We start from the raw sequence: 25000 nt of genomic DNA on the forward strand, positions 1-25000 counted from the left end.
CTCCCTCTCTCTCTCCTCTCTCTCTCTCTCCCTCTCTCTCTCTCTCTCTCTCTCTCAGAGACGGGGGAAGAGGAGGGGAGAGGCGGAGGGGAAGAGGAGGGGAGAGGCGGAGGGGTGAAGGCCCCCCCAGGGAGCAGGGCCTTTCAACCCACAGGAAGAGACACGGCTTTCCGATGGAGGGAGAGAGAGAGGAAGCAGAGGAGAGGAGAAGGGGTGGAGGGAGGGGAGGGAGGGAGGGAGGGGAAGAGGGAGGGAGAGGGGGAGAGGAAGCAGAGGAGGAGAGGAGAAGGGGTGGAGGGAGGGAGGGAGGGAGGGAGGGAGGGGGAGAGGAGCAACGGAGATGACGGTGCAGAATGAAAAACAAGCTGAGAGAAAGGGCTGAGAGATAGAGGAGATAGAGGAGAGAGAGGAGAGAGAGAAGAGAGAGGGGGAGATAGAGAGAGAGAGAGAAGAGAGAGAGGGGGAGATAGAGAGATGAGAGAGAGAGATAGAGGGGGAGATAGAGGAGAGAGAGAAGAGATAGAGGAGAGAGAGAAGAGAGAGGGGGAGATAGAGAGAGAGAGAGAAGAGAGAGAGGGGGAGATAGAGAGATGAGAGAGAGAGATAGAGGGGGAGATAGAGGAGAGAGAGAAGAGATAGAGGAGAGAGAGAAGAGATAGAGGGGGAGATAGAGGAGAGAGAGAAGAGATAGAGGGGGAGATAGAGGAGAGAGAGAGAAGAGATAGAGGGGGAGATAGAGAGAGAGAGAGAGAGAAGAGATAGAGGGGGAGATAGAGGAGAGAGAGAGAGAAGAGATAGAGGGGGAGATAGAGGAGAGAGAGAAGAGATAGAGGGGGAGATAGAGAGAGAGAGAGAAGAGATAGAGGGGGAGATAGAGAGAGAGAGAGAGAGAAGAGATAGAGGGGGAGATAGAGAGAGAGAGAGAGAGAAGAGATAGAGGGGGAGATAGAGGAGAGAGAGAGAAGAGATAGAGGGGGAGATAGAGGAGAGAGAGAGAGAGAGAAGAGATAGAGGGGGAGATAGAGAGAGAGAGAGAGATAGAGGGGGAGATAGAGGAGAGAGAGAAGAGATAGAGGGGGAGATAGAGGAGAGAGAGAAGAGATAGAGGGGGAGATAGAGGAGAGAGAGAAGAGATAGAGGGGGAGATAGAGGAGAGAGAGAGAAAAGATAGAGGGGGAGATAGAGGAGAGAGAGAAGAGATAGAGGGGGAGATAGAGGAGAGAGAGAGAAGAGATAGAGGGGGAGATAGAGAGAGAGAGAGAAGAGATGGAGATGAGAGAGAGAGATAGAGGGGGAGATAGAGGAGAGAGAGAAGAGATAGAGGGGGAGATAGAGGAGAGAGAGAGAAGAGATAGAGGGGGAGATAGAGGAGAGAGAGAGAAGATATAGAGGGGGAGATAGAGGAGAGAGAGAGAAGAGATAGAGGGGGAGATAGAGGAGAGAGAGAGAAGAGATAGAGGGGGAGATAGAGGAGAGAGAGAGAAAGAGGAGAGAATATATACTAATAATGAATAATACGTGATGAATGAGACAGGGAGAGGAAGAAGTGACAGATGAGAGGAGGTGGGAGAAAAAAAGACTAACATGTCAACCAAGAAAAAACATTTGGGTGAGAGGAGGAGGGAACAGGGGATGAAGACAAATGAGAGGAGAGAGAGAGAGAGAGAGAGAGAGAAGGCTTAGAATGGGGAGCTAGCGTGAAGCGAGGGATCAGGCGGAGGAGTGCAGAGGGATGATCAGTAGATGGTAATGAAGGTGGTGAAGTCCCTCTAGAGCTCCTCTCATACTGCTCCCCACTGGGAATGCCAATTAACACCCTCCGCACGCACACACACGCACACACACACATGCACACACACACACACACACACATGCATGCCCACCCTCCTCCTTGTTTTCTATCTCACACACACACACACACACACACACATGCATGCCCACCCTCCTCCTTGTTTTCTATCTCTCTCACACACACACACACACACACACACATGCATGCCCACCCTCCTCCTTGTTTTCTATCTCTCTCACACACACACACACACACACATGCATGCCCACCCTCCTCCTTGTTTTCTATCTCACACACACACACACACACACACACACACACACACACACACACACACACACATGCACACATATATGAGGACAGAAGCAGCTGAGAGACTGGGTAGCTCTGAAAAGTTGAAGCCCCAAAATGTTGATATCTGATGAGAGAGAGAGAGAGAGAGAGAGAGAGAGAGAGAGAGAGAGAGAGAGAAGGGAGCAGGGAGAAGAAAGAAATTAAGAGAGAATATGGGTGTGTGTGTGTGTGTGTGTGTGTGTGTGTGTGTGTGTGTGTGTGTGTGTGTGTGTGTGTGTGTGTGTGCGTGCGTATCTCTGGGCAGACGTTACAAACCCAATGTGACTGTTCTCCTCTCTGCAAAGATAAAAGTGTCTGATAGATCCCTCAGAGACCGCTTCCTAATGGAGCTAACATACTGAGAGAGATGGAGAGAGAGTGAGAGAGAGGTGGAGAGAGGAAGAGAAGGGGGAGGGAAGGAGCGAGAGAGGGAGGGAGAAATGCCGGGAGGAGAAAGGGAATTCATGAGACTGATAATGATGATGGGAGAGAGAGACAGAGAGAGAGAGAGAGAGAGAGAGAGAGAGAAGGGGGGAGGGAGGGAAGAACAGAGGTGGTAGAGGGAGGGAGCAGTAGAGAGAGAAAACATGCGCTTGCAACACAGGAGAGTTGTGTTGCAGACAGTTGCGTTCGCGCTGATGAGAGTCAGACTCAGTTGCGTTCGTGCTGATGAGAGTCAGACTCAGTTGCGTTCACGCTGATGAGAGTCAGACTCAGTTGCGTTCACGCTGATGAGAGTCAGACTCAGTTGCGTTCACGCTGATGAGAGTCAGACTCAGTTGCATTCACGCTGATGAGAGTCAGACTCAGTTGCGTTCACGCTGATGAGAGTCAGACTCAGTTGCGTTCGCACTGATGAGAGTCAGACTCAGATGCGTTCACGCTGATGAGAGTCAGACTCAGTTGCGTTCACGCTGATGAGAGTCAGACTCAGTTGCGTTCACGCTGATGAGAGTCAGACTCAGTTGCGTTCGCGCTGATGAGAGTCAGACTCAGATGCGTTCACGCTGATGAGAGTCAGACTCAGTTGCGTTCACGCTGATGAGAGTCAGACTCAGTTGCGTTCGCGCTGATGAGAGTCAGACTCAGTTGCGTTCACGCTGATGAGAGTCAGACTCAGTTGCGTTCGCGCTGATGAGAGTCAGACTCAGTTGCGTTCACGCTGATGAGAGTCAGACTCAGTTGCGTTCGCGCTGATGAGAGTCAGACTCAGTTGCGTTCGCGCTGATGAGAGTCAGACTCAGTTGCGTTCGCGCTGATGAGAGTCAGACTCAGTTGCGTTCGCGCTGATGAGAGTCAGACTCAGTTGGACGTGACGTTCGATGAGGGCCTGACGAGACACTCCTGACAGACATGGAGACAACAGAAGGTAGAGTGACACACACGCACATACACACACACACGCACACACTCACGCACGCACGCCGCACGCACACACACACACACACACACAGGTCCAGGCGGTGGCGCGCTAGCGATTGTCCGTTCTCTCGGCTGTACGACTTGAGCTGCTCGCTCTCGCCAAGGAGGTGGGGTTTGAATACCAGGATGTAGCGCTGTCTAACCCCCCCGGTCGCAGTGGGGGTTTGAATACCAGGATGTAGCGCTGTCTAACCCCCCCGGTCGCAGTGGGGGTTTGAATACCAGGATGTAGCGCTGTCTGACCCCCCCGGTCGCAGTGGGGGTTTGAATACCAGGATGAAGCGCTGTCTGACCCCCCCGGTCGCAGTGGGGGTTTGAATACCAGGATGTAGCGCTGTCTAACCCCCCCGGTCGCAGTGGGGGTTTGAATACCAGGATGTAGCGCTGTCTGAACTCTGCCCTGCAGCGCTGCCTGTGGGGTTTTTTGCGTGCAAATCGCTCTCAAAGGGGGCCATGTTGGAATGTTGAAGTTAGGACTCGAAGCGTCTCGGGGATGCGAGGGAGAAGGTTTATGTAATGATCGCTCGGTGACTTGGAGTGATTAAGAACGGCGCAATCGCCAGATGTGAACGTGGGCAGGTTGGCATGACTCGCTTTAGCACTTCCACTCTGTGTCTTACCTCCTCCGTGTCCTCATTAAACGGTCAATACTTTGTCTCTTGTGTGATTAGTTAGTATCAAGTTCATGTTTTATCCACAGCCCACGCGCGTCTGCTCCCTCTGCGAACGTTTCTACACCTGCCTCCGTCTTTCAAAGCGCACACTGGAATCGAGCATGCGCGCGCACGCCAAACACACACGCGCGCACGCACGCACGCACCCACGCACACACACACAGGTTGTGTCTGGAAGAGGAGGTCCTGTGGTAGTTAACGAGGAGGGGTCTTAGTTACCACTGGGTTAACGATCCCCATTAATATGTTGTAATATACCCGGGGTCATGCTGTAATTAAAAATCTCATTCTGCTGTTTCGGCACAGGAGGAGCCTGACTCTCACTGGCTGGCTGGGGGGCGACGCTACACAAGCAGGAGGAGTGTGAGTGAAGGAGTGTGTTGAAGGAGGAGTGTTAGTGATGGAGGACTGTTAGTGAAGGAGGAGTGTTGAAGGAGGAGTGTTGAAGGAGTGTTAGTGACGGAGAAGTGTTAGTGAAGGAGTGTGTTGAAGGAGTGTTAGTGACGGAGAAGTGTTAGTGAAGGAGTGTGTTGAAGGAGGAGTGTTGGAGGAGGAGTGTTAGTGAAGGAGTGTGTTGAATAAAGAGTGTTAGTGAAGGAGTGTGTTGGAGGAGGAGTGTTGGTGAAGGAGTGTGTTGAAGGAGGAGTGTTGGAGGAGGAGTGTTGGAGGAGGAGTGTTAGTGAATGAGTGTGTTGAAGGAGGAGTGTTGGAGGAGGAGTGTTGGAGGAGGAGTGTTAGTGAAGGAGTGTGTTGGAGGAGGAGTGTTAGTGAAGGAGTGTGTTGGAGGAGGAGTGTTAGTGAAGGAGTGTGTTGGAGGAGGAGTGTTGGTGAAGGAGTGTGTTGAAGGAGGAGTGTTGGAGGAGGAGTGTTGAAGGAGGAGTGTTGAAGGAGGAGTGTTGAAGGAGGAGTGTTGGTGAAGGAGTGTTAGTGAAGGAGTGTGTTGGAGGAGGAGTGTTGAAGGAGGAGTGTTGGAGGAGGAGTGTTGAAGGAGGAGTGTTGGTGAAGGAGTGTTAGTGAAGGAGTGTGTTGGAGGAGGAGTGTTGAAGGAGGAGTGTTGGAGGAGGAGTGTTGAAGGAGGAGTGTTGAAGGAGGAGTGTTGAAGGAGGAGTGTTGGAGGAGGAGTGTTAGTGAAGGAGTGTGTTGAAGGAGGAGTGTTAGTGAAGGAGTGTTGAAGGAGGAGTGTTAGTGAAGGAGTGTGTTGAAGGAGGAGTGTTGGAGGAGGAGTGTTAGTGAAGGAGTGTGTTGAAGGAGGAGTGTTAGTGAAGGAGTGTGTTGGAGGAGGAGTGTTAGTGAAGGAGTGTGTTGAAGGAGGAGTGTTAGTGAAGGAGTGTGTTGAAGGAGGAGTGTTGAAGGAGGAGTGTTGGAGGAGGAGTGTTGAAGGAGTGTGTTGGAGGAGGAGTGTTGGTGAAGGAGTGTGTTGAAGGAGTGTTGGAGGAGGAGTGTTAGTGAAGGAGTGTGTTGAAGGAGGAGTGTTGGTGAAGGAGTGTGTTGAAGGAGGAGTGTTAGTGAAGGAGTGTGTTGAAGGAGGAGTGTTGGTGAAGGAGTGTTAGTGAAGGAGTGTTAGTGAAGGAGTGTGTTGAAGGAGGAGTGTTGGAGGAGGAGTGTGTTGAAGGAGGAGTGTTGGAGGAGGAGTGTGTTGAAGGAGGAGTGTTGGAGGAGGAGTGTTAGTGAAGGAGTGTGTTGAAGGAGGAGTGTTGGAGGAGGAGTGTGTTGAAGGAGTGTGTTGGAGGAGGAGTGTTAGTGAAGGAGTGTGTTGAAGGAGGAGTGTTGGAGGAGGAGTGTTAGTGAAGGAGTGTGTTGGAGGAGGAGTGTTGGTGAAGGAGTGTGTTGGAGGAGGAGTGTTAGTGAAGGAGTGTGTTGGAGGAGGAGTGTTGGTGAAGGAGTGTTGGAGGAGGAGTGTTAGTGAAGGAGTGTTGGAGGAGGAGTGTTGGTGAAGGAGTGTGTTGGAGGAGGAGTGTTGGTGAAGGAGTGTTGGAGGAGGAGTGTTAGTGAAGGAGTGTGTTGGAGGAGGAGTGTTGGAGGAGGAGTGTTGAAGGAGGAGTGTTGGAGGAGGAGTGTTAGTGAAGGAGTGTGTTGAAGGAGGAGTGTTGAAGGAGTGTGTTGAAGGAGGAGTGTTGGAGGAGGAGTGTTGGAGGAGGAGTGTGTTGAAGGAGGAGTGTTGGAGGAGGAGTGTTGAAGGAGGAGTGTTGGAGGAGGAGTGTGTTGGAGGAGGAGTGTGTTGGAGGAGGAGTGTTGGAGGAGGAGTGTTGAAGGAGGAGTGTTGGAGGAGGAGTGTTGAAGGAGGAGTGTTGGAGGAGGAGTGTTGGTGAAGGAGTGTGTTTTGTTGAGCTGTGTGAATCTGTTTGCTGTGCGATCCTGGGAGGGTTGCATCAGTCCACTGGAGGGGGTTTATGCACACGCTATGGGTGTCCATGCAATCTCTCTCTCTTTCTCTCTCTCGCTCTCTCTCTTGATCTATCTCTTCTCTCTCTCTGTTTCTCTCTCTATCAACACACCACACACACACACACACACACTACATTTTCCTCTGGGTCAGGATGATGCAAAGTGGTGCTAAGTTTGCATTTGTGTACCTGTGTGTTTGTCTGTGTGTGTGTGTGTGTGTGTGTGTGTGTGTGTGTGTGTGTGTGTGTGTGTGTGTGTGGGTGTGTGTGTGTGTGTGTGTGTGTGGGTGCAAGAGAGAGAGAAAAATGATTTTAACAGTTAAGTAACAATGACTCTCTCCATATCCTTTCCATCTAGTAGTAATATAGTCATACTGGTATTGTGTTTGTGGGAGTGTGACTAACACACACACACACACGCACACACTCACACTGTCTATCAGTTGGCATGCTGGGTATGTGGGTATTGCGGGGTATTGCTGGGTATGGTTTTGACCTCTGACCTCTCTCACCTCCCCACATGTGTTCTAATACATCAGCCCTCTCCGACAGGTGTGTGTGAACTTGTGTGTGAATGTGTGTGTGAACGTGTGTGTGTGTGAACGTGTGTGTGTGAATGTATGTGTGTGAATGTGTGTGTGAATGTGTGTGTGAACGTGTGTGTGAATGTGTGTGTGAATGTGTGTGTGTGAATGAGTGTGTGAACGTGTGTGTGAGTGTGTGTGTGTGTGAACGTGTGTTCTGTGTGTGAATGTGTGTGTGAACGTGTGTGTGAATGTGTGAGTGTGAACGTGTGTTTTGTGTGTGAATGTGTGTGTGAATGTGTGTGTGTGAATGTGTGTGTGAATGTGTGTGTGTGAATGTGTGTGTGTGTGAATGTGTGTGTGAACGTGTGTGGGACGTGTGTGTGAATGTGTGTGTGTGTGTGTGTGTGTGTGTGTGTGTGTGTGTGTGTGTGTGTGTGTGTGTGACATTCTCCTGAGGTCTGAGCAGACATCCCCGGTGTCTGGGGTGGAGGTGGGGGGGGGGGGGGGGGGGGTGACGGTGACCCTGGGCACATGTTTTTTCATCTTAGACTTTTCTATTTTAGGCCCTTGCCCTTCTATTACAGATATGACGTTTGTTTCTAGAGGTTTTTTCTCATCACTCTGCACCAGGAAACTCCGTCCCCCCCAAAAAAAACATCCAAGGGCCATTCGCTGCCGAAGCGGCGCCTAACTAGGTCACTCAACTCCTCAGATGGGGTTTGTCAGCGCCGGAGGACCGAGCTGTGCAGCCAGCATCTGATACCATACATGTGGAGCTGGTCTCGGCACGGACGACACAAGCATAATACGACAGAATGGAATCTTGTGATAGAGAGTGACTATTGTATCTATATATATATCAGTGGCGGCTGGTGACTCAAAAAACTGAGGAGGACAGGAGGAAGAGAGGCGAACCGCCCATGGGCGCCGGGGGGCACTTTCCCTTAGTCAGTTATTATTTAAAATATCAGATTTAAAATGTGGATTTACAGTCAATTTTAGCATATGAACGGAACACTTTCTTTAACTACATGCAGCATTTATTTATCATATTGATGATACAATATTACTAAACCACAATAAAACATTGTAAGCAATAGTTGTTGTAATGGATTGTACTTTCTCTAAAGAGAGAAAAGAATTGATATTGGTGAGGTGCTGGAGAGGTTAGGTGATATATGAAAAAAAAATTGATTAGGGGACACTGAGGTGTGCTGGCTCTATTAATACATCCATGGCTGGTTCTCAAACAGTTTGTTGGCAAATAGATTTGACAACTGGACAATGGAATACGTTGCACAGCAAATGCAGTATCCAACAGTTCGCTCATGGCTAGCTAGCAATGGTACAGCTATGGGATTAGCTCATTTGGGTTGCTGTCAAAGCTGCCACTCTTATGTTGCTATAGCCTACAATTATCAGAACAATATGTACATTCAGTTGAAAGTTTTCCATCCACCCATCCATCACTGGATGAGGAATAAGTACCGCAAAGTGATCAATTCTCACGCAAGCAGGAGCCAGGCTGTTCAGTGCATTTCTCCGATCCGGTGTTGCTGTAATGGAATTTAACTGATCTAGTCAAAAAAGGATTTACCAAGATTCGCTCAAAAGGTTAAGTCTGGTTTATTGTGAAAACATACGAGCGCAAGGACTTTCTGGACAACGCAACAAGAGTGGTTTATCCAGAGAAGCGCCGCCCCTGGGTCCTGCTCTGCCTTATATTCAAGCAAAACACAGGTACGGTGCTTCCAGGATGTGATTGGCTACTCCATTGTACGTCATATGAAATGGCAGGCGTGGCCAAGAGTACAGACATGTGACATGAGAAAAAGGCGGCAATTGGGGACAAAGGATGTTTATTCTGGTGTACAGATTCTAGGTGTGTGGACCTCCTGGAGGCTACCATCTATGTGAAACGGTTGAGGGAGGTGGTGAATTACAAAAGGAGAGAGAGAACAAAAGGTTTAAGGTGTTTGGATGTAAATTCTATAACATTGCGACCCATTCTCTAGAAATGTTTTGGACGAGTTGTCGACAGTTTGCGCCTCTGGCCACCAGGGGGGGCAGTGCCCCCCTTGCCCCAGCCAATCTGCGCGCCTGCCTATGCCGTAGCCTGACATGCACCTCGTAGCCCCCGTAGCTAACGTTACCGGCTATAGCCAGCCAGTGGAACTGTCATGTTCAGACGGCTCTAGCTCAAAAAGTATTTATCTCATCTTAGATATTTAGATGGCTAGAATCAAGACAGACGAACATAGGGAAAACCTGCTTCATGAACAAAACTGAGATAATATTAAATATTAATTATAAATAAATAAATGCATATATTTATATTTTAATCACTCTCTTCTCTAGAGGATTGTCCTCCTCTACCTCAGCGGACAAGCCTCCTCTCTCTATATATATATATTGGGCTGGAGGTATTCTGGAAGCAGCTGTCAGATGTGAGAGAGATGGTGATGGTATAGGAGGCTTAGACCTCTTGTTGGAGGAGGCTCAGCAACCCTCACCTCACATAGACAGCACATCTCAGCTGAGAAACAAATCACACACACGCATGTGAATGGACACACACACACACACACACACACACACAAACACACTGAGAGAGTGTGTGTGAGTGTGTGTGTTTAATAAATAATGTGGGGGGCTATATATTCAGATTATTTCCAATAAGAGGCACTATGTGGAATTCATAACAATGTCATCAGTCCACAACAACAGCAACAACATGGCTGTCATTTATATGGTAATACTGAAATGCAGACTCTATGGCAGAGTGGAGTCAGGGTTGGACAATCAACCATGCTCTGGAATCCTAATCCTGCTGGAACACACACACACACACACACACACACACACACACACACACACACACACACACACACACACACAGTCCTATGTCTGCCAGTGAGCTAGCATGTTTGAATTAGGCCATATAGAATAGGGGCTGGGATGCGTACTGTATGTTGTGGGAGGTTGAAGGTCGAGTGTCTCCCCATTTTCACCTGCCTCAGTCTTCTCTCTCCAATGGAAAAGAACTCAGAGAGGAGAGGACAAGGAGAGGAGAGGGGGAGGAGTGGAGAGAGGAGCGAGGGAGGAGAGGAGAGAGCAGAGGCAAGTAGACAGTTATTATCGTCTTATACCATGGCCTTGGTGAATACTCCATTCTGATTGGCTGGACAGGTGTGCATTATTTTTCGACAATGCACAGCTAGAGCCTCATCATGGTTCAAAATGAATGTGCTAGTTCTACTCTGCCCTACAAAGCCAAAAGACCGTAACTTCATTTTTGGTAGAAAATGAGTTTTTGTCATTTTTGGGACATTAAGCATCTACTTTGTCATGTCGACAAGTATATTGAGTCAATTGTGTTGTTTTTTGAGAAAATAGTGGGTTGACTTTACCTTAACTTCCAAAAGCGCTACAGAAGCCAAGGCAGAAGAACGTAACTTCAGTTACTCTTCAACGTTCGATTTGCGATACGGTCGGCTGCTCTGCCTTTGTTTTGATGTGCATCAACATGGACTTACTGTTTACTGCGCTCAAGTTACAGTTCTATCTTTGTATAATATCTGTCACCGAAACATTTCTGACACACCCACTTTAGCTAGCTAGGTTATAACTTGAGAAACAATACTGCTCCCATACGATCAGAACAATGCAAACAGAGCATTGGAAACAAGCTATGCTTGCCAGTTATACGTTATCGTAAATCATAAGCAATGAATGCATTTTTTTTTTTTTCCTGTCAGCCTTTGAACGCTCGACAGCAAAACAAACTTGGCGGATTGTGATAGCCCAAGTGCGAGTAAGACACACCTCCTAGCCTAATCACAGGCACGCACGCAGCATGTCCAGCACTTACGATTCACAATTAGGCCTAAATAAAGATAAACATTGCCTACCTTTTCTTTAACCTGATCAAATCTATTGCAAACACCGACAAATTATATCCACAGCTGTTTTGAGTACGCTGCGTTCAAAACGTTAAATCCATTATTCTTTCTTGACAGGCTGACTGGTTATCCTACTGGCATTCATTCAATTCAATACAAAACGCAAGTCTTTGAGTCCAGTATCCTTGCGTTGGTTGTAATCCTTGCATTCAACATTGTCTAACTAACATTGTTTGCAAAAAATTATCCTCCACATGGAAGAATGTGTGTTTGTTGACCGAACGGATGTTGACGTTTGTGATGTCAAAAAAACAACAACATCTAATCACGTTTGCTCTGAATTGATATCTCTTTTTTACTTTTGATCTTCATAATGTTGTGGTCACAGCCATTCTCTGGAATGGTTTACACAGGTTAAATAATTAGATATATAATTATAATTCATCCAGAGAGTAGATCTCCATGACAGTGTGGGCACCCCTGTCATAATGTATTAAATAGGTCCTAAGAGTTCGTAATGCCTTCAAATACACATTAATTCATACTCATTTACATTATATTATATTTATGTTTATATTACATCAAGCCTAATTGTGCCATGATCAGTAGATTGTATGTAGATGTTATCATTATTATCATATACTGATTTTGTATAGTGATCATCAACCAATTGATTGATCAAATGGAAGTTATTGCCTTTTGCCTTGGTATGACTCATTATTTGCAGACAATGCAAAGGCAGAGTACAGTAACTTCCAAATAAGGGTCAAAAGTCATGTTTGAACTAAATATTTTTATGTAGATACATTACTTTATAGAAAAACAAATAATTGCCAAATTTTCAATATCCTACCACTTTACGAAGTGTTCATATTGTTTCAGGCACGAAAGTAGATTTCCAATATATGGTCAGTTTATCCAAATAATGTCTGTTTGTAAATATGCTGAGAGCTTGGCGCAGATCACTGGCAGGTTCTGTGGCCTGGGGGTCAAACACCAGGAATTGTTTTGCTCTTCTAAGCATGTATAGTTATTCTGCGATTACACATGCAGCATTATTCTTTTGGGCGATTATTATTTTTCCAAGCTAGAGCAAAGCAGATTGGTATGTGAAGAGGCAATTCCAGGATTTGCATAATCCCTTCACTTATCATGGCACCTTCCATCCACAACTCGCTATTCAACTTGCAATGAATGTACTTGAGGCTGTGACTGAAAGTGATATACTGTAGATATATGTGGAACTAGAAATGATGCTCAGAGAGCACTAACCTCCACAGCTGAATGCTCTGTTTACCAAAGTTGGATGGGTTCTAAATTGGCCCATGCTACACCCCTCCACCAAGTTTCATGAAAAGTTGTCTGGTAGTTTTTGCATAATCCTAGTAAAAAAATAAAATAAAGAATGCAGATGAACCACATGAATGGCCGGCCCGGCCATGTTTGGGCGGCTCGTGGACCCGCCCCATGATTCAGATCCACTCCACAATTTAATGGATTGTTAGTTGGCCCATGTTACATCCCTCCACCGAGTTTCATGAAAATCGATCTGGTAGTTTTTGCATAATCCTGGTCCAAAAAATGAATGGTGGTGAATGGCCAGCTGTGTTTGAGCAGCTCGTTGACACACCCCGTAATCTTATTTTATGCTACACCCTTCCAGTGAGTTTTGTGAAAATCGCTGCAGTAGTTTTTGCGTAATTCTGCTGACATACAGACGTAAGGACATAGACACGCCACCGAAAACATCTGTTGCTGGGGTGAAGGTTAATCTAGGAATATGGTTAATCTAGGAATATGGTTAATCTAGGAATATGGTTAATCTAGGAATATGGTTAATTGGATAGAATAGTTTTTATTATTCCCCAGGATGGGAAATGTGGATTTTCATAGCAGCGAGGTATTATAAATAGATATAATAAGGTATGAGACATCATACTGAAAAGCAGGCCTAGGCCTACTAGAGTTCATGAACGTTGCACGTTGTTCGTGCATATTGTAGCACTCATGAACGTAATGCAAATACGTACTGTATACGCAACATAGACTACACAAGGCATCACAATGTCCCTGATTTTGGGGTGCTAGGCTTGAAGCTACCCTGCTACGATGTTGTTAGTCTGGAGTGTTTGGCTCTACAAGTTATCCAATCTATGAGGGTACGTTTACTTTGAGACGTACTCATCTTAATCTGTGTCAGGTGTCGCGACCACCTTACATTGACTAGCTGGGCTCCAATTGGGTTTCCCTGCTACCTTAACTGCTGTGTGGGTGATGAGCCAGATCTGATAAGGACCCTCCCACTTCGCATCTAATGTCTCTCTTGAAAACTTCTTTATCATCTTGTACTGGCCTGGGATTAGAGCATGTCCCCCCTCGGGGATCTCGCTCCATGCTGCCAGCACCTGTTTGTGGGCCCTCTGGCCACAGCCATGCTCAATTCCTCACAGTAACCACTCAACACCTCACTAGCGAGTTGAACATCTGCTTGCCACAGATGACCTCGGAAGGGCTAAGGCCCGCCTCCCGATTGTGTGTTGCTCGAATGGAGCAAAGCACGAGACTCAAAGCGTTGGGCCAAAGCACGCCCTCCTGATGACTTTGTGAGTCTCTCCTTGATGACACGGTTCATTCTTTCAGTCTGAGTCCACTACTCTGAAGATGGTAAGAACAGTGGAGTGAATCTGTGTTGCCAGATAAGGGAGCAACCGTTATGGTGCAACCAATTTCTGACCTTTTCGCCAGTCCATTTTGCCCCATTCTCCATCCAAGTCCCCCCCCCCCTCAGTGTCCGCCTTCATCACCTGTATGTCAGTGATAGTATCAATCTGATACGGGGGTGCGGGTTGGACTGAGGACAAATGTGCTTGTATGGTCTCTGTCTCGAGCTATCTGTTCTGCTGCTTGGTCAGCCAGAGTGTTACCTCGACTCTCGGGGGGGTCTCCACGAGTGTGTCCTCTGACCTTAATCACAGTCACCTCTTTTGGCAGGCTGATGGCCTCAAATGAGCTCCCTGACCAACTCTACTCTCCTGACCTTGGTGGTGATTGCTTTAGTTAGAGTGTCACCGATCAACGGGTGTCTGGCCTGAGCCATGTTCACATCACCTACATCGCTTGGATGTTTCACACTAGCTGACCAGCATTCAAGATTACCCTCTGCAACTACAGTACCACCTCCCGATCGTAGGGGGCGCAAGTTTGAAGCAGCTGGTGGCAGTGCTTCACATTTACGATCCCTCCTCTGCCTCCTGAGCTCGTCAGGGGGTGGAGGGGGTGGAAACTCGGGCTCCTCCTCTAATCTTTCATCATCACTGTCCTCATCTGATGGCATTTCCAGCCCCGCCCCCTGCAGTGGGACGGGCTCACTTTGGTAAGATGAGACAAACCTCAGACCGATCATTGACGGGTGTTCTATCTCCTCCTCCCTAGCCTGCTCTCCCTCTCGCTGGTAGTCAAGCGACTGGCTTACTGTAGTTTTGACTCTTGTGCTGTTGTAATAAAGCTTTGATTGATTGATTGATTGATTGATTGATTGATTGATTGATTGATTGATTGATTGATTGATTGATTGATTGATTGATTGATTGATTGATTGATTGATTGGGGAGGTGCTGAGTTGGGGAGTGAGAGAGAATGGCTCCAGTGCTCCGCTGAAGCAGATAAGGTTTGGGTCACACACAGTTTGATTTTATCACAGTGACCTAACCAACAACGCTTCCCTAGAATGTATATATCTAGGCCCAGGCATACATATTTACACATATAGCTTCCATATGCAACAATAAACATAAACCACAAAATCATCCCGACCCCACGGGTCTTCTTTTAAAACTAACACATCATCCACACTATTTCATGTGGACGGAACCCAAGGACAGAACCCCAGGACAGAACCCCAGGACAGAACCCCAGGACAGAATCCGGCGGGTCTTCCTTAAGGAAATGTTCCTAAAAGGCTACACATCATCATCCACCCTATCTCATGTGGACGGAACCTTCTTTAAGGAAATGTTCCCTAAAGGCTAAACATATAGGGGAAGTACTTCACAAGACAAAACAATGTAAGCACCTTTGCAGATACCTTGGCATTACAAACCACAACGAACAAAAGTTCGTTCCACCCGCCCCCCCCCCCCCCCCCCCCCTTCCCCGATCAGACTGGTCTGGACTGGTCTGGTCTCTCTGCAGCTTATGGCCTTGTAGCGAGATAACCGGCCGATGGTTCGGCGCCCAGGTCTCTATCTCAAACCACAACAATTGCTGTTGTCCACAGAATGTACCAACCTTGGAATGTCATCTTTATCTCATATGGGATGTTTGTCTATGCGAAGGGAGACACCGTTTCTTACAAAAAACTTGAGCAGACAGCCACACTCAGGGGTCAGTCATCATAATTAAAAACAGCTAACAGGATCAGGCTAAAACGACATTTCTCTGAAAAAACAGCCATTTTCATCAATTATGATATGTTGTGTATATGTGTATTGTATGAGATGGTGTGTATATGTGTATTGTATGAGATGGTGTGTATATGTGTATTGTATGAGATGGTGTGTATATGTGTATTGTATGAGATGGTGTGTATATGTGTATTGTATGAGATGTGTATATGTGTATTGTATAAGATGCTGTGTATATGTGTATTGTATAAGATGGTTATATATGTGTATTGTATGAGATGGTGTGTATATGTGTATTGTATGAGATGGTGTGTCCAACATGAAGAGATGAGAGGAGGATGAGATCTGGGGCAGAGAGGAGAGGTGGAGTCAGACAGAGCCAGACACTCAATTAAACATCAAAGATAAATGAGAGAGAGAGAGAGGAGAGAGAGAGAGAGAGAGAGAGAGGAGAGAGAGGATGAGTAATCCCCCATCTTTGAGCTGAGAACTCCCTCTAAACTCCTAACTGTGTTCATTATGTAAAATGATTGTGGTTTCTCATCTCATCTCTCTCACTTTCTCTCTCTCTCTTTCTCCCTGTCATCCCTCTCTTTTCTTATACTATAACTTGTTTCCTTAGCCAGACTGATTAGGGGCGGGGAGAGAAGGAGTGATGGATGAGAGAAAAGGAGATAATGATGAAAGAATGAGGGATATGAGAGAACAAGAGAGGAGAGGAGTAGAGAGAGAAGGAGAGAGGGATGAGAGAACGAGAGGAGTAGAGAGGGATCAGAGAGAACGAGGTAGGAGAGGAGCAGAGAGAGGGAGAGAGGGATGAGCAAGAATGGGTTCTAGTTACACTCCAGCACTGTTGTATGACAGATGTGACTAAATAAACACACACACACACACACACACACACACACTCAACCACACACACACGAGAAGGAGGAGGAGAGGATGAGAAGGAGGAGGACAGGAGGACAGGAGGAGAGGATGAGAGAAGGAGAGGAGGATGAGAAGGAGGAGAGGAGGATGAGAGGAGGAGGTGAGAGAGAGAGTTACCGCTCTGTCTAGATAGAGCGGAAGGCCCCATTGTGTCAGCAGCTGTCATCACTAAATTGCCCTCAGATCACTGACAGCCAGAGTTACACACACACAGACACACACACGCGCACACCCCCCCCCCCCCCACACACACACACACACACACACATACTGATGGACTGACAGCTTCCCCTCGCTCTAACATCTGTGCTGGCTGCAACCATGGTAATGAGTCTGCACATTTGCCAAAATGTGTGCGTGTGTGTGTGTGTGTGTGTGTGTGTGTGTGTGTGTGTGTGTGTGTGTGTGTGTGTGTGTGTGTGTTTGGGGGTCTCTTCTCCACTCTGCCTATCTCCATTTCTAAACATATTCCTCTTCTCCCCCTGAATCTGTGTTTTTGCCAAAACTGACAAGTCCAATTATATGTGGCTGTGTGTGTGGCTGTTCTTGTTTGAATTTATGTGTGTGTGTGTGTGTGTGTGTGTGTGTGTTTACTGTGAGCAGTCCAGTGGTGCTGTTTATGTCAGACGGAGGTGTGGAGAGAGGGATGGATGTAAGCCGGGGTGAAGGGATGATGAATGGCTCTCGTTAGAAGGGTAATTTGTCTCTCTCTGTCTGACTAGGCTCCAGCTGTCGCTCCATCCCTCTCTCCTCTCCCCTCCATCCCTCTCTCCTCTCCCCTCCCCTCCATCCCTCTCTCCTCTCCCCTCCCCTCCATCCCTCTCTCTTGTCCTCTCCTTCCCTCCACCCCTCTCTCCTCTCCTTTCCTCCATCCCTCTCACCTCTCCTTCATCACTTTCTTCTCTCCTTTCCTTTTCTCTCTCTCCCCTCCCTTCCATCCCTCTCTCTGTCCTCTCTTCTCCTCTATCCCTCTCTCCTCTCCTCTCCATCCCACTCTCCTATCCTCTCCTTTCCTCCATCCCTCTCTCCTCTCCTCCCCTCTCTCCTCTCCTTTCCTCCATCCCTCTCTCCTCTCCTCCCCTCTCTCCTCTCCTTTCCTCCATCCCTCTCTCCTCTCCACCCCTCTCTCCTCTCCTCTTCTCTGTGATGACCTGCCAGGCTGTCACCTCATCCAGATGGGAGGATGGATGGAGGGAGGGAGGCTGACGGAGGGATGGAAAGAGGGATGGATTCAGAGACAGGGAAGGACAGAGTAAGGAGAGAGCCCGAAGAGAGGAGAGTTGGGGGCGGAGGAGAGGAGAGAGGGATGGAGAGGAGGGGGGATGGAAGGAGAGGAGAGGTGAGAGGGATGGAGAGGAGAAGAGGAGAGGAAAGAGAGGAGAGAAGAGAGAGGGTGAGTGGAGAGGAGGGAGGAGAGAGGGGCGAGAGTCATTGCTACTGAGTGGATCACACACTGAGTCAAGTCTCAATAACTTCATTTCACAGCAGATGGAGTTTATCTAAAGATACAATAGATGCTAAACGCTTTATCTTCAGCATGAGCGATACAACACAACACACCAGTCTGACAGCATGCGTACGCGTCTCTCTCTCTCTCTCTCTCTTTCTGGCTCTCTCTCTCTTTCTCTTTCACACACACACACACACACACACACACACATACACACACTGTGTAACCCATCTGTAAATGCAACTAATATATATACTTTTTCCTTCATACTTCAACTAGTTGAAGGTTGTTGAACACTGTACATAGGAGCTTTCTTAATTCCGCTATTTCTTTAAAAGAAAAAAAAAAGTCTTATTTACTTTTTGTTTGTTTTTTTTTCTTTTGTTTTCATGTTTTTCACTTGCTTTGGTAATGTTTGAATTAAATTGAGAGAGAGAGAAAGAAAGAGAGATGAAGGAGAGGGAGAGAAAGAGAGATGAAGGAGAGGTCGAGAAAGAGAGATGAAGGAGATGGAGAGAAAGAGAGATGAAGGAGAGGGAGAGAAAGAGAGATGAAGGAGAGGGAGAGAAAGAGAGATGAAGGAGAGGGAGAGAAAGAGAGATGAAGGAGAGGGAGAGAAAGAGAGGTGAAGGAGAGGGAGAGGGAGAGAGATGAAGGAGAGGGAGAGAAAGAGAGATGAAGGAGAGGGAGAGAAAGAGATGAAGGAGAGGGAGAGAAAGAGAGATGAAGGAGAGGGAGAGAAAGAGAGATGAAGGAGAGGGAGAGAAAGAGAGATGAAGGAGAGGGAGAGAAAGAGAGGTGAAGGAGAGGGAGAGAAAGAGATGAAGGAGAGGGAGAGAAAGAGAGATGAAGGAGAGGGAGAGAAAGAGAGGTGAAGGAGAGGGAGAGAAAGAGATGAAGGAGAGAGAGAAAGAGAGATGAAGGAGAGGGAGAGAAAGAGAGATGAAGGAGAGGGAGAGAAAGAGAGATGAAGGAGAGGGAGAGAAAGAGAGATGAAGGAGAGGGAGAGAATGAGATGAAGGAGAGGGAGAGAAAGAGAGATGAAGGAGAGGGAGAGAAAGAGAGATGAAGGAGAGGGAGAGAAAGAGAGATGAAGGAGAGGGAGAGAAAGGGGGATTGAAGGAGAGGGAGAGAAAGGGGGATTGAAGGAGAGGGAGAGAAAGGGGGATTGAAGGAGAGGGAGAGAAAGGGGGATTGAAGGGAGTTGTGAAGCAGAAATCTCTGAGGATCACGTGGGTCCAGGTCTTGGTTCTAATAACACAAAGCAATTTCAACTGACCTTTATAGAAATATAGCAGCAAGAAGCCACTGAGTCAACGACGCCCCTCAGCACTGAGGCTTAGGAGATTAAGGTCCTGTAATTGCGTTTGGCCATTTAGTGCCATTCTTTTCCTTTTTTGTAATTAGAATTTTAAATATTAATAACCCAACACTTGCGCACACACACACACACACACGTGCGTACACACACACACAGACACACACACACACTCCTTGCGCACCGTCGCCAACATGCTCATTAGAGCAATATGCAAATAACCTGACCGCCTCCCACCACCAATCGAAATGAAGCCATCGATCCGTTCAGATCAATTGCTTTGGTGCATGGTTCTTTCTTCTCCTCTCCTTTATCTCTCCATCACTCTCATCCTGCATTCTGTCTTCTCCTACTGCTCATCCCTCTCTCTCCTCTCCCTCTCTTCTCCTACTGCTCATCCCTCTCTCTCCTCTCCCTCTCTCCTCCTACGTGCCCGCTCTGTTTCTTTCTTCTCAGGTAAATTTTTTTGAGCTATTTATCACTCCTCTCTTTCTCAGCTGTTACTCTCAGCCTTTCATCCCTTTCTCACGGCTCTCTCTCTCCCTCCCAGCTCCCTCCACCCTCCTCTCATCCTCCCTTTTCTATCACCTCCGAATTGCACCAGTTTACCCCTTTGACCTCTCTCTCTCTCTCTCTCTCTCTCTCTCTCTCTCTCTCTCTCTCTCTCTGTCTCTTAGCTTTGGTGTTTGCTTTGTTTATCCGTCTATTTTTTTGCTGATGACCACACGCACAGCCAAACAGTAGAGAAGCAGTCTCTTGGGTGCTGTTAACTGGAACGATCAATCCGTCCTCTGGTTGCCATGACGCAAGCCTACCCCCCCTCCACCCCCTCTGTTGAGACCGCAGGTCAGCAACTACACGACCTGAAACTCTCTCTCTCTCTTCTCTCTCTCTCTAACCCTCCCTTTCTCTATATATATAGCACTCTTTTCCAAGGGAACAGAAAAAAGACTACTCTCTAGAGCTGCTGTTCCACTTGAGAACCGTTCTGGGAGAGAACCGTTCTGGGAGAGAACCGTTCTGGGAGAGCACCGTTCTGGGAGAGAACCGTTCTGGGAGAGCACCGTTCTGGGAGAGAACCGTTCTGGGAGAGGACCGTTCTGGGAGAGAACCGTTCTGGGAGAGGACCGTTCTGGGAGAGAACCGTTCTGGGAGAGAACCGTTCTGGGAGAGAACCGTTCTGGGAGAGAACCGTTCTGGGAGAGAACCGTTCTGGGAGAGAACCGTTCTGGGCTGCTCGCTTTACGGACCGGAAACTGTGACGGTCCTCAAGAGGGTTTTGTCGTGAACCTTTGTGCGGAGGGTTCTTCTGCTGAGGTCTCCAGAGCGCTGTGTTTGTACGTAGATACGTACAGTCTGCCATCACACAGCAGCAGACGCTCTCTCCCTCCTCCTCCCTCCTCCCTCCTCCTCCTCCCTCCTCCTCCCTCCTCCTCCTCCTCCCTCCTCCTCCTCCGCTAGTGACCAGGGTGGTCCGACAGAGCCCCTCCCCGCAGACAGACCGAGGCCATAACTGTGCTGACGGATCAGATCAGTGGCCTTTCCTGTTCCACACCGGAACACGGCCCACCATTAACTGCTACGCTAACCCCCCATCCCAGAGAGGTGGAGAGGGCAAGGAAGGAGGATGGGAGAGAGAGAGAGGGAGAGAGAGAGAGAGAGAGAGAGAGAGTGAGAAACAATGGAATGGAATCAGCTCTCAGTTCTTCATGTTTTTTTCTCAACGTCTCAAGGCTCGCTCTCCCTTCCTTTCATTGTATTTCTCCCTCTAGTACAGAAAGAGAGAGGGATAGAGGGAGAGGGAGTAAAAGGGAGAGGAAGAGAGAAAGAGAGAGCGGGCAAGACAGAAGTAAAGTTACTTTTCAAAGGCTGCAAGGACAGGGAAGCACCAGCGGCAACACACATTCTTCCTCTGCTCTTTGTGTGTGTGTGTGTGTGTGTGTGTGTGTGTGTGTGTGTGTGTGTTATGGAGTGGGTTATAAGCAAGAGCAGTGATTCATTCACCAAGGAGGTGGAGGACATGATGTATCCTGGGATTGAAAATGAAAATAGATTTTTTATTGACGAGGATGCTTGAGAAACATCCACGGGCGGCCCTGAGGCCATCAACTGAACTGAAGCCACAAAAGAAGAGATTATGATGGCAGACTAGAACGGAGGGAATGTTTAATTAGCCGGGGTATTAACTCTCCTCTCCTGTCCTCCTTCTCTCCGCCTTGTTGATTGAAGGGGCGGCCAATATGGACGAAATAATTGTTCTGCATTACGAGAGAGGTCTCTAAATAGAAGTTATTAGATTGCGCCTCTCTGTCCCTGATTCCAAACCTTTGGAGAGTAGAGTAGATTGTGCTCCCCAGCCCTTCCCAGTGGGCAGGGAGAGGCTGGGGGTGTCCATACCCCCCCCCCCCCCCCTCTCGTCCCAGGAGGTCCCCTATTTTAAGCTGCTGCCGCCAAACTTTCTTTAGTCTGAGTCGTGAAAGTAGAGGAACGCACTGTGTCGGTGCTGTATGTAGGCCTGGCTACGCTCATAGGAAAGTGTGTGTGTGTGTGTGTGTGTGTGCGTGTGTGTGTGTGTGTGTATGTGTGTGTGTGTTGGAATGTGTATTTGTGGGTGTATGCGTTGGAATGTGTGTGTGTACGTTAGTAAATTCAAGACAGCATTCTACCACGCAGTTTGCCATGTTTGTCTAACTCCACCCTTCCTTCTCTCCTTCTCTCCTTCTCTCCCTCCATTCTGCAGGTCGCCCCCTCCCGCCCACCTCCTCCTCGTCCCTGCTCCACCCTTCCCACCCCTCGGCCGCCACCCTCCACCCCTCCCCCGGCCCGTCTCCACCAATCAGGGAGTGCCAGGTACCCCTGCTGGATAAAAACTCCTCCCACTCTCACCTGGAGCCCCGCCCAGATGATTCATTCCTGCTCCGGGCCCAGCCCCCCTCCTCCGGTAAGAGAGCTGACTATCTCTCTCCCTCTCTCTCTCTCTCTCTCTCTCTCTGTCTCTCTCTCTCTCTCTTTCTCTCTTTCTGTCTCTCCATCCATCTATCTCTCTGTCTCTCTCCCTTGCTCAATCTCTTTCTATCCTCTCTGTCTGTCTATCTCTCTCTCTCTCTCTCTCTCTCTCTCTCTCCATCAATCACATCATTATCTCGATTATTCGTTAACCTCATCACTCCATCACTCCTGCCCTGCGATGTACCCCACTCTGGTCAGACGCTATGTCACACACCACACACACACACACACACACACACACACACACACACACACACACACACACACTGCTGGAGTCTAGTTATTTGAGTGGTACTGAAGCAGTACTATGTCAGTGACAGACTGAGGCTGCAGGCGGAGGTGTGGATCCCAGAGCCAGTTAGAGGATGAGGTGTGGATCCCAGAGCCAGTTAGAGGATCAATAAAGACCAGACAAGCAGCTGATCTGTCATCTCACTGTTTGATCTCCTGGAAGAGATCTGAAGCACTATATATACATCTCTCTCTCTCTCTCTCTCTCTCTCTCTCTCTCTCTCTCCTCTCTCTCTCTCTCTCTCTCTCTCAAATCAATGCCTTTATTAGCATGGGAAACATTTTGTCTTGCCAAAGCAAATGAAAAATATAAAAATAAAAGACAGAAATAGAAACAGTCATCTCTCTCTCTCCATTCCCCTGTCCCTCTCTCTCTCCGTGGACCAAAACTGTGTAATCAGCGGATATATTTAGTAGCCAGGCCAGGCAAGAGGGGAAGGGGTGGAGGGGGGGACAGGACAAACTCCTAATGTGATTTTTGGTGGAATACAATCTATTGTTAATGGCGTTAGATTCTCCTTTGATCCAGTATAAATCTTCATTAGGCGGGGGCGGGGTTGCCGGGTTCAAGAGCAACGTGATTAGGAGGCTTTTAAAATGACGTTACATCAGCCTCTAATAGCTTTACTGTTTGCTGGAGCAACATCAATCATGGGCGTAGAAACCACACAGCAAATAAATTCACCCCGGCACTGACACCGTAATGGACACAGACTTGCTAAAACACAAACACACACCCACACACACACACTGTGAGGTTGGAGGGCTGGGGAAGGAGGACAACTAGATGAAATTGCACATTACCATGTCTGGAAGCCAGAGCTGGTCTAATGGTTGCAGAAAGCCTTTGGCTTGTTTTTCCGTTTGACTCTGCCCAAATGGCTTTAGAGAGGGATGCTGGCTCTGTGCACATGTGACATACACACACACAGACACACGCACAGACACACACACAGACACACACACACGCACCCACGCACGCTAGACTAAAAAGCATAGGCATTAGGCAGAACAGCAGAAAAGCACTGCTACAATGCTTTGTTATGCTGGTGTTTGCACAAGTGCATGTGTGACACCTGTGTGTGTGTGTGTGTGTGTGGGAGGGGGGGCGGGGGGGGTATGTGTGTGTTGGCATCTGCGTATCTGCGTGTGTGCTTGGGCATGTTATTGTATGCGTGTCCCTGCCAGTGTGTGTGTGTGTGTGTGTGTGTGTGTGTGTGGGGTCCTGCAGAGAATGGACGCTGGGCAGGAAATGAGCCCCGGCAGAAAACGAATACATAGAGATAATCCTCAGGAAGTAACAAGGAGAGAGAGAGAGAGAGAGAGAGAGGGAGAGAGAGAGAGAGAGAGAGAGAGAGGTTGTAGCTCCATTCAAAACCATTCCCTATTCCCTATAAGGTCAGCCTTTTTTTTCCATGGTTTGAATTCTCAACGGTTAAATTAATTCACAATAGACCGTGTCAGTGACCTCCCCTGTTTGTTTGGGGGGGAGTTCCACAACATTAGCATTGCATCGTTAATTAATAATTTTTTTGAAATCCTTATATTTCAAGAATTGAGTCACAAACCCAGCTAATTATTCATCATATGAATCGTGACCTTTTTGGGGGGAAAATGAAAAAAAGGTTATAGTACAACACTGTGTACATAATTAGCCTATTGTAAGAGTGAATAAAACTACACATCCATTGCGAATGATACTCATCTCTCAAATAGCTTCAGAATTCCAACTTGCTTCTTCATGAATTTTATCTTTGTCATTGTTAAGTGTTTGTGTTTTAGTTTGTGTTGTGTGTGTATATTGTAAATATTGCGTGTAACGTTTGCTAGCTAATGCGTTTGCCGTCATAAAGCCGGTGGTGCCATGCTTTGTTCCGGACTGCGTTCACCGCTCGGATGACCGTCGTTGCCACCGGTTCTCATTCCCCGAGAAGGCGTCGGCGAGGAAGCGGTGGATCACATTGATAAAGCATTACTCATTTTAATAATAGCATTGGATAAGTAGCATTAGCAAGAACCCTTGTTAACCTTCTTAGATCAAGAATGAATGAAAAACGTCAGTCACTCGGTAGCCTGCGCCCAACCGTCGACAGTGTACACATTTCCACGGTAACAACACCGCTCGAGGATTGTGGGTAGTATAGTATTTCTCAATACTAACGGTTGATATCATATGGACTTTTGGCTTCTATCATAAGGACTTCTGGTCACGATTCCTCTGATGAATTATTAGCTGGGTTCATGACTGAATTCTTGAAATATATGTTGTTGTTTTTTAAAAAGCCTAAGCTAATTTGGTGGAACCTCACTGACACACTCTATAATCCACTACAAAATACCCACAATTCACAGCGATTTCTAGTGAACAGAGCTGTCGGCGGCTAAAGCAGTTAGCTAACGTTACAATGATTTCATGTAGCTGTTTTGCTGCTAATGGGAGTTTGAGTTTGCCTTCGGTTATGCCTAAGAAACAGAAGTTGAACCAACAGCATCAAAATAGCTACAGAATGTTGTAACATTAGCTAACTGCTTTTGCCACCAACAGCTACCGTTAGCACTAACATT

General features: G+C 47.7%; 1 protein-coding gene across 1 annotated transcript in view; it reads left to right on the forward strand.

The window, feature by feature from the left end:
- LOC311317958 (teneurin-2-like) overlaps nt 1-25000 on the forward strand; it is a gene marked incomplete at both ends in the record, with an annotated part of 184904 nt that overhangs the window by 108102 nt on the left and 51802 nt on the right. Inside the window, one exon of the mRNA XM_084449114.1 lies at nt 21876-22076. Within this exon, the coding sequence (XP_084305240.1) occupies nt 21876-22076 (201 nt within the window). The remainder of the gene's footprint in view (nt 1-21875; nt 22077-25000) is intronic.

Source organism: Borostomias antarcticus, assembly GCF_949987555.1.
Source record: "Borostomias antarcticus genome assembly, chromosome: 14".
Taxonomy (NCBI): Eukaryota; Metazoa; Chordata; class Actinopteri; order Stomiiformes; family Stomiidae; genus Borostomias; species Borostomias antarcticus.